This window comes from Mauremys mutica, chromosome 1, assembly GCF_020497125.1.
Source record: "Mauremys mutica isolate MM-2020 ecotype Southern chromosome 1, ASM2049712v1, whole genome shotgun sequence".
Classification (NCBI taxonomy): Eukaryota; Metazoa; Chordata; order Testudines; family Geoemydidae; genus Mauremys; species Mauremys mutica.
Genome location: NC_059072.1, coordinates 317,224,508 through 317,238,510, shown reverse-complemented (window position 1 = coordinate 317,238,510; position 14,003 = coordinate 317,224,508). Strand labels below are relative to the sequence as shown.

Genomic DNA, 14,003 nt, shown 5'->3' with positions numbered 1-14,003 from the left:
GACTGGTGTGTGTGAGGTGCTGGCGGTGTGGTGGGGAGTTGGATGGTGGTGTTTCTAAGTGGTGCTGAGGGATGTGGGGGGGTGGGGGGGGTGAGTGGAGGGAAGTTGGATAGGGGTGTAGGATGGTGGTGACTTTGGGGGGGAGTGAAGATACGGGGGGTGTCGGATGGGAGGGTTTCTGAGGGGAGTGGGAAGTAGGATGGAAGTGTCTGGGGAGAGGTAGGATGGAGAGCTTCTGCGGGGTGTGGGGAGTAGGATGGAGGTGTCTATAGGGAGAGTGTGCAGAGGTGTCTCTGGGGAGATGTGGGAGAGTAGTATGCAGGAGATCTCTGGTTGAAGTATGGGGAGTAGGATGCAGGCGTCTCTGGGGGGAGACGGTGTGAGGATGCTGGGGTGTAGGATGGAGGTGTCTGGGGGAAGATGAGAGGTGTGGGGAGTAGGATGGCGGTGTCTCTGGGGCGAGAGGGTGTGAGGATGTTGGTGTACAGGATGGGGGTGTCTAAGTATGGGGAATAAGATGGAAGTGTCTGGAGGGGAAGGGTATAAGGATGTTGGGGTGTAGGATGGGGGGTCTCTGGGGAAAGGGGAGAGGTATGGGGAGCAGGATGGAGGTGCCCCTGGGGAAAGAGTGTCTGAGGATGTTGGGGGTGTAGGATGGGGTTTCTGGGGGAAGGGAGAAGTGTGGGGATTAGGATGGAGGTGTCTCTGGGGAGATGTGGAGTAGGGTGGGGTGTCTCGGGGGTGTGTGGGGTGCAGGATAGGGGGCTCTAGGGAAAAGGGGACGTGCGGAGAGTACGAAGGGAGGTGAGGAGATCTGTGTTGGGGGGGTCTCTGCAGGAGGGTGGAGTCGGTGAGCCAGGCTCGTCAGCCGCTGGGCGTGTGGAGCTCCGTGGGGCCGCCCTGCCCCCTGCCGCCCGCTAGATGGCGCCTCTCACGCGCCGCGGCGGCTCTCTGATTCCTGGCGCCCGGTTGCGCTCCAGCGGGGCGGGTTGGCGGCGGCAGAAGCACCACCCTGAGGCCGCTGGCTTGAGCTCCTGCCGCAGAGGGAGGCGGGGAGCCAGACGCACCGCTCCGCTCCCCTCCCCGCGCGGGCTGCGGCCGCTGCCAGGATGCCTCGGGAGCGCGGCGGCGGCGGCTGCTGGCTGCTCCCCGCGCTGCTGCTCCTGCCGCCGCTCTGCGCGCCGGGTGAGTGGCCGCGGGGTTCGGTCTGCGCGCTGTTGGCGGGGGAGAGACCGGGCGGGGGCGGCACCGGAGCCGCGGGCGGGAAGTGGCCGCGGAGGGACGTTCCCCCTTCCTCGAAGTTTGTTGGTGGGATGGGCTGGGAGAGGAGGGAGCAGCCGCCTCCCCGGGCCCCCGCACGGCGCCCTCTGCCGCCCGCCGGCCGGAGGCTGCCCGGACTCGGAGCGTCCCGCGCCGGGCGGGAGGCTCTGTGGTGAGGGGCCGGGAGCCCTTCGCCTGCCGCCCGGGGGTGCTGCTGGCCGCGAGCGCCGGGGCGAGGTAGGGTCCCGCGCTGCTCCCTGGACGCTGGGGAAGGGACCGCAGTCTCCCTTAGTCTGGCGGCCGGCGGGGGAGCCTCGGGGGTGCCTCCTCCCCCGCAGCCCCAGCCCCGCGGGCTGCGGCGGGAGGGGTCGCCAGGGCCGGGGTTGTGCCTGGTGCTGTTTGTGAAGTGCTGGTGGTTGCGTAGAGGCTCAATCACAGACAGAAAGGTCCTGCTGGGGAGCCCCAGCGCTGTGCGGGACCAGGGAAACCTAGACCAGCCCTGGCAGGTGTTTCTCCAGCCTGCTCTTAAAAACCTCCTGTGAGGGGGATTCCACAACCTCCAGGTGGAGTCCTAGAGAAATTACCAACTCTTAAGGCTGGATGGGGACCCAGACAGGTAAAAGTCAAGTGTTTTAAAAACTAAATAATTCTTACATCTATTCCAAATCGCCGTTTAGGCCAGGGGTGCTGCAGGGCTTTTAGGATGTGTGGAGCACCTCTTAATACAGAGGAGTGTCATGGAGCATCTCCCCATCAATCGATATTGCAAGGAGCAATTGCTAACGTGAAAAGGGAAATGCTCTCTCAGTATTAATGTGGTTTACCTGACCTGTAATATGGGTTTGGCAGATGAGAGAATAAAAGAGGAGAGTTTAGTCCCATGTGAGCAGCCGACTTTCCACAGCCCAGTGGTCTGTGTACCACAGTTTGGAAACCACTGCCTTGGATGGGTAAAAATGAAAGACTCTTCCAAATCTAATTTTTTTTCATTAGTTGTGCTCTGAAAACATTTCTCTCATCTTGGAGAATAACATAGCATTGTCAATTTGTTCTTAACCAACCTTGATATCTGGTTCCTTTTCACTAGCACAATTTTGGGGTTGCAAACCCTGCAGGGGAATATTTAAATATAAACAAACTTTAAACTGAAATAAAAATACTGATTTTTTTCTTGTAAAATTTATCTTCCTCACCAAAATAACTGCATTTTGGGGTTAAACTATCGCACAGTCTCTTTTTAAAGCCATATTTCAATCCCTCTCAGGATAAAGGATTTTGCTTAACTGTAAATATCTCACTGAAACAGTTTTCCTGATGAAGGTGAATCACCCTTCCTCCAAACTGTCATCCCAGCCTTAGAATAGAAGCTTCAAGTTTATTGATGTGTAAGGGGAAACAGTTAAAAAAAAAACCTTAAAAATTAATTAACTTCAAAAGGGGGAGAGGGCAATGGAATTGTAGGTGTGTGGACCCAATTAAAGTCAATGGGTGTCAGTATGGGTTTAGGGATGTGCTCTCATGGAGCTCATTGGAGGATCAGAACCTTAGTTTGCATAGTCTTAGAAATAGCCTTTTCTTTTATGCTAAGAGCAGCCTCTTCTTTCACAAGCATCCTGTGCTTTTGAGATGGCAGAGGGAAAGTTGAATATTTCTCAACAGTGTTAAGCATTCTTATCCATTGCCATTTTACAAAAAATGCGTAAAGTTAATTAGATAGCTTAGAACGTTCTTCTACCAAACGTATTTGCTGGTAACATGCACAGTGTAGAAAAATATTTACATAGTTTTATACTTAGTCTTACGCTCAAGACTTTTTCATAAAGAAGCACAATAGAATGACCCCCTCCTCCACACAAAAAACCCCAATCTTATTTTTCATATAAAGAGATTGTGTACATAATAAACAATATAAGGAATCAAGTATCAGAGGGGTGGTAGCCATGTTAGTCTGGATCTGTAAAAGCAGCAGAGAGTCCTGTGGCACCTTATAGACTAACAGACGTATTGGAGCATGAGCTTTCGTGGGTGAATACCCACTTAGTCGGATGCATCATGCTCCAATACGTCTGTTAGTCTATAAGGTGCCACGGGACTCTTTGCTGCTTTTACAATATAAGGAATAATTTTTAATAGTTTAAAATGGTGACTTCAGCCTGAATATTTTTTCATGCATGTCTCAGTTGCTTCTTTAAGGGGCTAATCTAAAAAATTAAATGTGACTTGTTTTAATTGCCTTACATAATGTTTGGGGTGCTGGAGCTCACAGTACCCCTCAAAACTCTGGCCTAACAAGTTTGTAGCACTGATGAGACTTTGCTCTTTACTGGTTAGGTTAGAAGCCTTTGAAGTTAATAGGGCAGTAGCAGTCAAGAAAAGCTGGTATAAAAACTTCAGTGTAAATAGATAAAAGACTGATTTATTTTGCCTCTTTACTGCTCCTGGGTTGTCTCAGTATCGAAGACCCCAATCTGTCTGAGTAACAACAGCAATGTAGATGTTACCTTGGGAAACATATGAAGCCATAAATTCTGGTGTGCTGTGAGAATCTGACAAAAGCAGCAAAATAATACGGGGCACCAAAAGAGAGATCCGGGCTGAAAGGATCTCTTTCATTAAATGATAATTAGTAAAAGTCCAAGGAGTCCCTGTCTTGCATGCTGTACCTACAAGAGGTGGTAATATCAGCTGTTTCAGCATTCTAAACCTAGCTGTTCCCAAGTATTTACAATTTTTGAAAACTGTTTATTGACCATGTTTTTTGACATATGTAAACAATAACACATGAAAAGACTCTCATAAGATAAGGGATAATATCATAGTTTTCCCTTAGCTCGTTAAAAGACTGATGCAAAGCATCTCAGCTGGAAAGACTCCCGTTGATTCAAAGCTCCCTGAAGTCAGGCCCTCAAAGAGGAAGATACAATAAATGTTCTTTAGTCCCTTGGTATATGCTTTAGTATGTTCTGGTTATACTATGCTTTTGCTCTTACAAATGTTTTAAAATATTTATAACTTAAATGAAAGATTTTTACTCATTTTAAGTGTGTGGAAGCGCCTCTTGTTTCTAAAAGGGAACACTTAAAATGTTCTTCTTTACATTTACATTATTATAGAATCAAGGTTCATAATAGTCTGCTGTTTACCCGTTGAGCAATGGAAAAGATAAGTGAGAGCTTTCCCTCTCCAATACTATCTGCCAGTGACCTTTCCCATCCCAATTTTCGTCATTGTAATGGGGAACTTTAGAAAAAGATCAATAGTAATTAAAAGCGATTATTTTAATTTCCTGGATTTCAATTTCCAATTTTGGTGGAAATGGGCTGAAAACCAAGGAGTCTGACTTTTTCTTCTGATTCTGGTTTCCATTTCTGTTATCAAAGGAAACAGATATCATAGTGGTAAAAGTGAGGACAGGGTTTTAAATGTCTAAAAGTGCTCTGCTCTCCTTTACCTTATTCAACTTCAGTTACTATGGAAGTAGAATCAGAATGGCTACTGGTAGCTAGCCAGATAGGGAGAGGACTGAACTTGACATTTTCAACTTATGGCTGATTGCTGTACAAATCACGTAAACAACTACAGGTGCCAACCAGGTCAAAGTCTACAGTACTTGAAATATGAAAAATGTGAACTTAAAATAGCAGGTAACACTTATGTGATTTCCTTACTATTTTTTTTTTAGACAATTGTAAAGATTGCCTGCAAGGTAAATTGGTTAATGAGTTTGACTTATGTAGTTTCTCTTGGTGCCTCCACAACTGGAACATTCGCTAGCTAATCAAATTCTTTTCATAATTTTATGATGATCATGTAACATGGTAACTATTCAGAGGGGTGCATGTGGTATATGTATATTGGTTCACAAACATTAGGGGATTGGAAATGTTTCTGGAATTGGGAGGGCAGAGTGGGCATTTGGGTCCTTGTGAGTTTGGAGAACCCAATAGGTCTCTTCTGAGAAACATTAAATGAAACATACTGCAATTGTCTGAATTTGTGACAATCTTTGGAGAAAGGCCACTGTTATTGTTATATGTACTGTGGTGGTGCCTAGGAGCCCCAGTGTTGGACCAGGACCGCATTGGCACAGAACAGTCAGACAGTCCCTACTTCAAAGAGCTTACAGTCTAGTCTGCTGGGCTCTGCCTTGTGCCTTTTCAGAGCACTGAGAAATCTACCTAGGGAGTGGTTCCTGAGTATTAAGAAATTCTCTGAGCAGTCATTTTCTACTGATTGTCTGCCAAAAGATAATTCAATATTTGTGCATGTTAAACTCTGAAGCCACTAGTGGCCTATGTGAAAGTCTTCCCAGTTCACTTAATACAAAGTAAATTTTTGTGCAAAGTAAAGGATACAAAGTAAATTTTTGTGCTTATCTGTGAAAAGAGCAGGGCTGAGAATGTAAAATTATCAGGAATAAGGATAGTGACATATTTAGACTACCAGTGTCATTACTCTTCTGGACTATGTCCAAAAAGTGAATTTTGGTGGCCATAGAAACTGCATATGAGCGTGTCCCAGGTGAACAGCAGAAGTAGGAGATGGGAATAACAGATTTAGCAAGGCATGTGGGATCCACATACCTTTTGACAATATAAAAAAAGAGAGATTTATAACCTACTTCATCTCTACATAACCACTTAGATTTTTTTCTGTGCTGTCAAGGATATAGTACAGTCTAGGTCTTTTTTCCAGGTTTGCTGCGTAAGCTTTGATTTGTTTCAAGGATCCTGTAGATTTATAAAATATTAATCTCAGAAGTTGTGTTGCATGAGTTATTTAAAGGTTTGAGAAAGGAAGCATTTCTTTTCAGTCTCAGTTGCATATTAAAGTCAGATCTCTTTATGCAACCCCTCACCAGCATGTTAAAAATCGAGAATAATGAAACTCAATATTTATGTTGCAGTCATGCAATGCAACACAATTTACCTGGTGATACATCTTCAAGTTAATGCCTTGCGAATATTAAGTTTCCCAAAAGATGATTTCTTGCATTGATCTTGAAATTAGAATTCTGTCAAATAGAGGATATGGAGCTGTTTTGCCTATGCAAGGTATTCCTTGTGTAGTGCTCCAAATGCAGTTATTTTGATTCATGCAGTGAATAGAAGATAAGGTTTTGAGGTTTTCAGAGAGGTATAAAATTAGTGTTTGGCAATGTCTGTATTAGTGAGCTTACAGCGGCACAACTGAACCAATGCAGCTCTCCCGCCAACATAGCGCTGTTCACACCGACGCTTCTGTTGGTATATCTCATGTCGCTCAGAGGTGTGTGTTTTTTCACACCCCTGAGCGACATAAGTTATACCGACAAAAGTGGTAGTGTAGCCTTTGTTGTTCATTAGAAAACACTGGCGTTCTCAAAACACATTGTGTCCTTTCAAAATAGAAGTGCAAAATGATTTCTTAGTTTCTGATTTGAAAATAAATAACATTGTGCGGGTAGATCCCTGTACTAATGGAGAGTCCCATTGAATCCCATGTGTCCTCCCATGTGTAATCCCTGAAAGAACTGGGGTCTGAATCAAATCAAGTCTTCCCCCTTAGATGTTTTGGGGTGACTGTTTACCAATGTTTTCTTGTCTTCACTGGTATGAGTTAGAGATTAGTTTCAACAGTAGCTAGGATGTCATCATGAAATACAGCTCTTAGATATTTACTGACAGTTGGGCTCCAATTTAAAGGGTACGGGACTATGGATAACCAGAGATGAAAAAGCAGAAGAGTTGGGACAATCCTGCCTAGTCCTTCTCCTAAATTACAAGATACCTAGTGGGGATACTGTTTACTAGTATTCTGTCTAAGTAGATTAAAAAATGAATAGCTACTCTTTATAAAAAACTTAATTCCAAACTATATATGTTTAAAAGCTGCAATAAGAAACTTCATCTGACCCAGTAGAAGGCTTTGTCAGTGTCAAGGGAAACAGTAATTGTGTATAAGTGACTAGGCTGAGTGGAGTCTTTGGAGCCTTCCTTAAATTATAGCAGTTTTGGTTCAGAATACTCTTCACTTCTCTGTCACCTTTTAATTAAAAAATCTTAACAGCACCTCAGCCCCCTAAGATAAATATCCCCATTTTACAGGCAGGTAAACTGAGACATAATTGGCTAAAAGGTTACATTGAGAAGGGAGCAGAAAAATTAATTTTCTTCTAAAGTTTAAGTATTTAAAATTTGAAAAAAATATTTTTATGAATGTGGACATGTGTGCCCCTAAGGTAGTTTTAACTTACCAATGGGCGGGGACTCAAGATAATATTAGGTCAGTCCAAATTGGGAGCCTGGGCCTCAATTCATCCCTGCTAATTTCTAATTGGACCTCCTTCCCCCATGCATTAGAAACCACTATACTGCTGTTCAAAGTATGTGACCAAGAAATATGATGGCCCTCTTCGACAGTATTTCAGAGAGTTTGTGTATGAACTCACCTTCACGCTGGATATCCAGTGGGTCTTCTCTAATAAACACAACCCTTAACCTCAGGGTAGAGTGAAATCTAGGTCCTCCCATATGATAGCACATTGTACTATCATCTGAATCATTGGACTGGCCAGATGTTTTTTCTTTTTTTAATGAGATTTATTTTGACTTGAAGCCAAAATCAGTTGGCCTCACATCAAAGAACAATTTTCTCTTCAGAAATGTATGATAACAAAATTGTCAGGCTACAGCAGTGCAGCTTCTCAAACAGCAGATTGTCTAATGGTTGAAAAGATTATCACAAATATTCTCCACATTAAGTGACTCTATTACCTAAATTGCTTTCTTGTCCTATATAGACTGAACTTTGTCCAATGCAATGATCAACTACTGTATTTTGAAAAAATATTTTTTTTTTTGCTTTTTTTCCCCAGCTTTGGCTATAAGTGTAGCTGCTGAAGATGCAAAGGAACAGATTGAGCAACTGGTATCACAGGTAGTAAATTCTAATTCTGTCCCAACAGTAATGTACCATCTAGATTATAAAATCTTTGGGGCAGAGACTGTGGGTAAAATTCTGACCCCTTTGAACTCAGTGTGAGCTTTGTCATTGACTTCATTGGAGCCAGGACCTAATGCTGTCTTATTTTCTCTGAGGCACCAAGCAAATCTCCCCTTTTCTAGAGCCTCTATCTTACAGCTTTTCCCACCCAAAGTTTTCTTAGAATGACCACATCTAGTCCTATATTGATTTTATTCATTTCAGTCCCTTTCTTAAACTGGTTCTAATATATTTTTATATTTATATTTTCAGAGTTATGCCTTTTATTTCATTTAACACATCCGTTTTTCTAACAGAAATCTTGTAAAATTTGTTTTACAACTTGGACATAAATTTAGTATATATACAATTATAAATTGGTGTATGGAAGTCCCCAAATCTGTGTTGCTGAGACCTGCAATTGTCAAATCCTTCCATTTTGTGGTACTGATCATATATTGTGGTAGCTGCTTTCCTACTCTGTCTTCCTCTTCCGTCTTGCCAGTTGGTTATGTCAGTTAAAGTCTTTCATTATCACATGTTTAGGTAGGTTTTTTGTACAGTAAGCAGAGTGCTTTGGCATGACAAGGAGTCACTCTATAAATAAAATTATTGTACAGCTCTACCCCGATATAACGTGACCCGATATAACACGAATTTGAATATAATGCGGTAAAGCAGTGCTCCGGCGAGGGGCAGGGCTGCACACTCCGGTGGATCAAAGCAAGTTCGATATAATGTGATTTCACCTATAACGTGGTAAGATTTTTTTGGCTCCTGAGGACAGCGTTATATCAAGGTAGAGGTGTATTAAGTAATTGGAGGACAGAAATGTTTTTCCTTTCCAGTACTCATTTAAATGTAGAGTAAAAACCTTAATCTATATTTAAAATTTTATTTTTAGTAGTTAGTGTAAACAGATAGCAGTTGACAGTTATCCAAGTAAATTTTGAACACCCAACACTATCAACATAGAGCTCCTCCTACTCTTCATTTTGTGTGCATGTGTGTGTGTACGTACACCTGCTTGGTGAGTGGGGATAGGAAGTGTTAAGTTTTACTTTTTTGTTGATTTTGAATAATATGGAATAACTTGAGGAGCAAAGGGGTGCCTTTCTACTAAATTAAATCTGACATATTTCTATGCATGCCACTGTGCAAATAAAACTTGCATATCTAATTTTTACATTGTGAGAGCACCACATAAGTAACTCTTAAGTTCAGGTAAAGCCATCTGTGCCCCCATTTAGTTGAATAACAAAATTGCTAGGTTTTGGGTTTTAAAAAAGACAAAAAAACAGAACCAAAAGCTAATTAGTTAGGAATAGACTCTGTGAGCAATATCTACCTTTTATTCTTAATCATCTGAAGAACTTGCATCCAGTAATCTCTTGGCATCATCACAGTCAAAGACCTAATTAATTAATTTATAAATCTTAATTTTTGCTGGATATAAAATTGCTACTCCAGCATTAATCTTAATAAATTCAAAGTTCTGTACCACAAACTTTTGATGTACTGACATACATGCATTCTGGTATGAAAGATAAGTCGTCATATTTTCATTACCATCAGTTGCTTTTTTGTTTGGCTACTTCCAACGTAACTTCTCAGTCAAACGTAGAAATAAAAGAAACAATGGAAATCTTGCTTTTGTCACTTTCCAGGGTATGCTCTTTACTTGTCATGCTCATTATGAAGTTCTTCCCATTAAGTTAGAATTCCAAAAACTTCACTTAAATTAATTTAATCCCTATAGAAGTGCTCTCTTGAGAATTCTGTAGACTGTAATCCTCTATATAACAGAAATGGCACAGGTGACAACTGTGCCAAGCTTCACCATACAACCCTGTGTGCTCACCAGTAAAAACTTGAATTACCTGGCAGTTTTGGAGGACAATCCTGTACTTAAAATGACATACTGTAAATACTGTTCTATCAATTTATAATAAGCAACCACTATCTGTCTGTGACCCCTGAAAGAACTTACTCTTTAGAGAAAATTCCTCAACTGGCTTTTCTTTTAACATTGTGGATGAGGGCTAACTCAAGGTCAGAGAAGGGGCTACAAAGACCAATATTGCTCCCATTATGGAGAGTACCTGAGGGTATGTCTCTGTAGCTGAGAGAGGTGATTCCCAGTGCAGGTAGACAGATTTGTGCTAGCTCACCTCAAGTTAGCATGCTTGGGCGGCTAGCCTGAGTGGCTGCCAGTGCTGCAATGTCCACACTGCTGGTTTTAGCGTGCTAGTTTAAGGTGAGCACGCTAGAGTGAGTCTGTCTACTTGCACTGGAAATCACCCCTCCCAGCTGTAGTGTAGACATATCTGAGAGAGTTAGAGGATGGCTTACTGCTAGGCTGAGAGGCACACATCCAGGATAGAAGCATTATGGATTACAATGAAATCCAACTTCTGTTTTGTTTATGTTCATGCGCAGGGCCTGTCTTTCACCTTGGCTTATGAAATGTGTTGGGTATGCTAGGTGTTGGACTGTGGGGATTTTGTGTGTGGTTGATTAATTTGTTATATTTATGTTGAGGCTGTGTATTTGAGTTGATCTGGGGGAATTGTTGGGTCTGCTTATTTTAGTGTATTTTTAAAAAAACAGTTAAGGATGCCCAGAGAATTAGATGACTGCTCTTTTTATTATGTTTATAGATCAAACTAACAAATCAAATGCATTATGTTAGTGTTAATTTTAATTTAAAAAACAACCACCAACTGATATCAGGTTTTGCCCTGTTTGTTTGTTTTTACAAATTATTTTTAGTCTGAGGGCTGTATGTCCAGAAAGGGTAAGTGTCTCCTCCAGATGCTCTCTGACAGCTGTGTTGGAGAGCAAGGTTGTGTGTGCATCATACGTCTGTGTGGAAGGTCTATCTTCAAAAGACTATTCTGCCCTTGACTACTTTGCTGACACTGTTACTGAGGGTGACAGTTGTGAAGGTGTGTTTTACGGTGTGGATACCTGTTTTCTGGAAACTAGACTAATGCCTTGTCTCGACTACAAAATTAAGTCAAGATAAGTTAGGTTGACGTACAGCCACTGCAGTAATTACTGCAGTGGTTCATGACCACACTATGCCCCTGCTGTTGGTGTTGTGTGTCCTCACCAGGAGTGCTTCCACTAACTTAACTGTGTGGAGTATTGTGGGGCACTGACAGCTGGAGCAGCCCTGCCCCAGAGTGGCTGGCTTCTGGCTGTGTAAATAACACAGACAATGTATTGCTCTAACTACATCAAGCAAAGTGCTGTGCCTCTCGTGGAGGTGGAGTTATTAGGTTGGTGTAGTGGGCAATTTACATCAGTGGGAGCAATGTTGTAGCGTAGACACTTAGAATTAGATTGATGCAAACTGCTTTAAGTTGACCTAACTCTGTAGCAGGGGTCGGCAACCTCTGGCACGCGGCTCACCAGGGTAAGCACCCTGGAGGGCCGGGCCAGTTTGTTTACCTGCCGTGTCAGCAGGTTTGGCCTGTGGCTCCTGTGTCTGTTGTCCCATGAGGCTTGGCCTTACTCCCCACTTCAGGAGTTTGTGAACTCCATACACAGGGTTGCAGTGCTGCTCAGTTTCAGTCTGGCCATCCCTCGCTTTGCAATCCCCCACTCCTCATCCTCAGAGCCTCCCATCCCCCAAGGGGCAGGACCTGACATGTCTCCCTTCTCTCTGTTGATAAAACAAAATTCCCAAAAAATAAAATGAAAAATGATAAAGAATATCATGGGGGATTGGTCTATTTATAGTCAGGAATTAACAGACACAATGGTAGGGGAATTAAAAATAAGGTCACTGTTAAAAATAAGGTTACAATAAATAAACAGTACTTGTGTACTTAATCCGTTCCATCTGAGCATCTCAAAACACTTTATAAACAGTTAAACCTTATTCTATCTCTGTGAAATAGATATTTATCTTGATTTTACTTATGGGGAAACTGAGGCATTGAAGAGGTGCTATCAGTGAGAAACTGTGCCAACTGGGACTTTTTTCTTTTTAGAACGTTTGTAGGAAGCCCAAGCTGCTGTTAAACTTAGGGCTAGTCTACACTGGCAACACTAAAGCGTTGCTGCGGCAGCACTTTAACGTGGCTTGTGTGGTCGTGGCAGAGCACGCTTTAAGAAAACCACCTCCACGAGGGGCGTAGCTACCAGCGCTGGTGCACTGTCTGTACTGGCATGTTACAGCGCTGAAACTTGCTGCAATCAGGGGGGTGTTTTTTCACACCCTTGAGTGAGAAATTTGCAGCGCTGTAAATTGCCGGTGTAGACAAGCCCCTAGTCTCTATCAGCCAGCTGAGCTGAAGCACACACTCTTTCGAATCAGTCTTCAACTTATTCAGAATCAGTTGAATAAGCGCCCCAGATATTTTTAGAACTTACGTCTTGGTTTCCTCGGTGATGCTGTAATGTCATTACTCTGTTTCTAAGCATGCAGCTAAAATTCCATCACAAATGTATATGATAACATGAAATTGTGGGGATTTATTTGGGCAGCTGCAGCAGCCTTTTTGTATTTCTTTGAACTCTGTGGCGTAACTTGGATTTAGGGGTTTTCTTTAAGAATGTTGTTTATCTCAATATGCAATGTAGATATAGCTGTGTCAGTCCCAGGATATTAGAGAGACAAGGTGAGTGAGGTAATATATTTTATTGGACCAGCTTCTGTTGGTGAGAGAGACAATTTTTCGAGCTTACATAGAGCTCTTCTTCAGGTCTGGGAAAGATACTTCCAGCATCATAGCACAAGGCAAGGTGGAACAGAAGGTTTAGCTTAAGTAGTTAGCACATATTGTAAGGGAACATTCGAGGTAAAGTGGTCTGTTAACACCTCCGCAGTCATAAGACAAAAAGAGGGGTTTAGTGGGTTACAGATTTTTGTAATAACCCATAAATTCAGTGTTTCTGTTCAGTCCATGATTTTTAGTGTCTGTCAGAGTACATAAGGTCCTAGGCTCATTTTTTGAAAGTGCAATGTAAGTTTCCTTTGAAGATGAGGACTGATACGTCAGATATAGAGTGATCGCTCTCTGAAAAACGTTCACCAACAGTGATGTGGTGTTTTTGTCTTATTTTCCTATGAGATTTCATACGCGAGCATAGTGATTGTCTAGTTTCACCCACATAGTTGTTGAGTTAGGCTCCTCACAGATCAAGACACATCAACTGGAGAAGAAGCAGGATATGAGTAAACAGTGTGCCCTTGTTACCAAGAAGGATGATGGCACATTAGGGTGACCAGATGTCCCGGTTTTATAGGGACAGTCCCGATATTTGGGGCTTCTTCTTATATAGGCTCCTATAACCCCCCACTCCCTGTCCCGATTTTTCACACTTGCTGTCTGGTCACCCTACGGCACATTGGGCTGCATTAGTAGGAGCATTGCCCGCAGATCGAGGGAAGTGATTATTCCTCTCTATTTGGCACTGGTGAGGCCACATCTGGAGCATTGCGTCTAGTTTTGGGCCCCCCACTACAGAAAGGATGTGAACAAATTGGAGTCCAGTGGAGAGCAATGAAAATGATTAGGGGGCTGGGGCACATGGCTTATGAGGAGAGGCTGAGGGAATCGGGGTTATTTGTCTGCAGAAGAGAAGTGTGTGGGGAATTTGATAGCGGCCTTCAACTACCTGAAGGGGGGTTCCAAAGAGGATGGAGCTCGGCTGTTCTCAGTGGTGACAGATGACAGAACAAGGAGCAATGGTCTCAAGTTGCAGTGGGGGAGGTCTAGTTTGGATAGTAGGGAAAAACTATTTTACTAGGAGGGTGGTGACGGACT

The 14,003-nt window shown here is 42.9% G+C and overlaps 1 protein-coding gene across 10 annotated transcripts in view; it reads left to right on the top strand.

Moving 5' to 3' along the window:
* Positions 1–944: 944 nt before the first annotated feature.
* The window catches only part of B3GLCT (beta 3-glucosyltransferase), a 143,874-nt gene continuing 130,815 nt past the window's right edge, over positions 945–14,003 (top strand). Inside the window, exons 1-2 of one of the 10 annotated variants that reach the window (XM_045016486.1) lie at positions 945–1,185; positions 8,117–8,178. In XM_045016486.1, coding sequence (XP_044872421.1) covers positions 1,110–1,185; positions 8,117–8,178 — 138 coding nt within the window. In that variant the 5' untranslated portion in view covers positions 945–1,109. Of the gene's footprint in view, positions 1,186–1,317; positions 1,498–1,724; positions 1,883–8,116; positions 8,179–14,003 lie in introns of those variants that run through there. The other 9 variants (XM_045016436.1, XM_045016428.1, XM_045016449.1 and 6 more) reach the window with 9 other exon arrangements.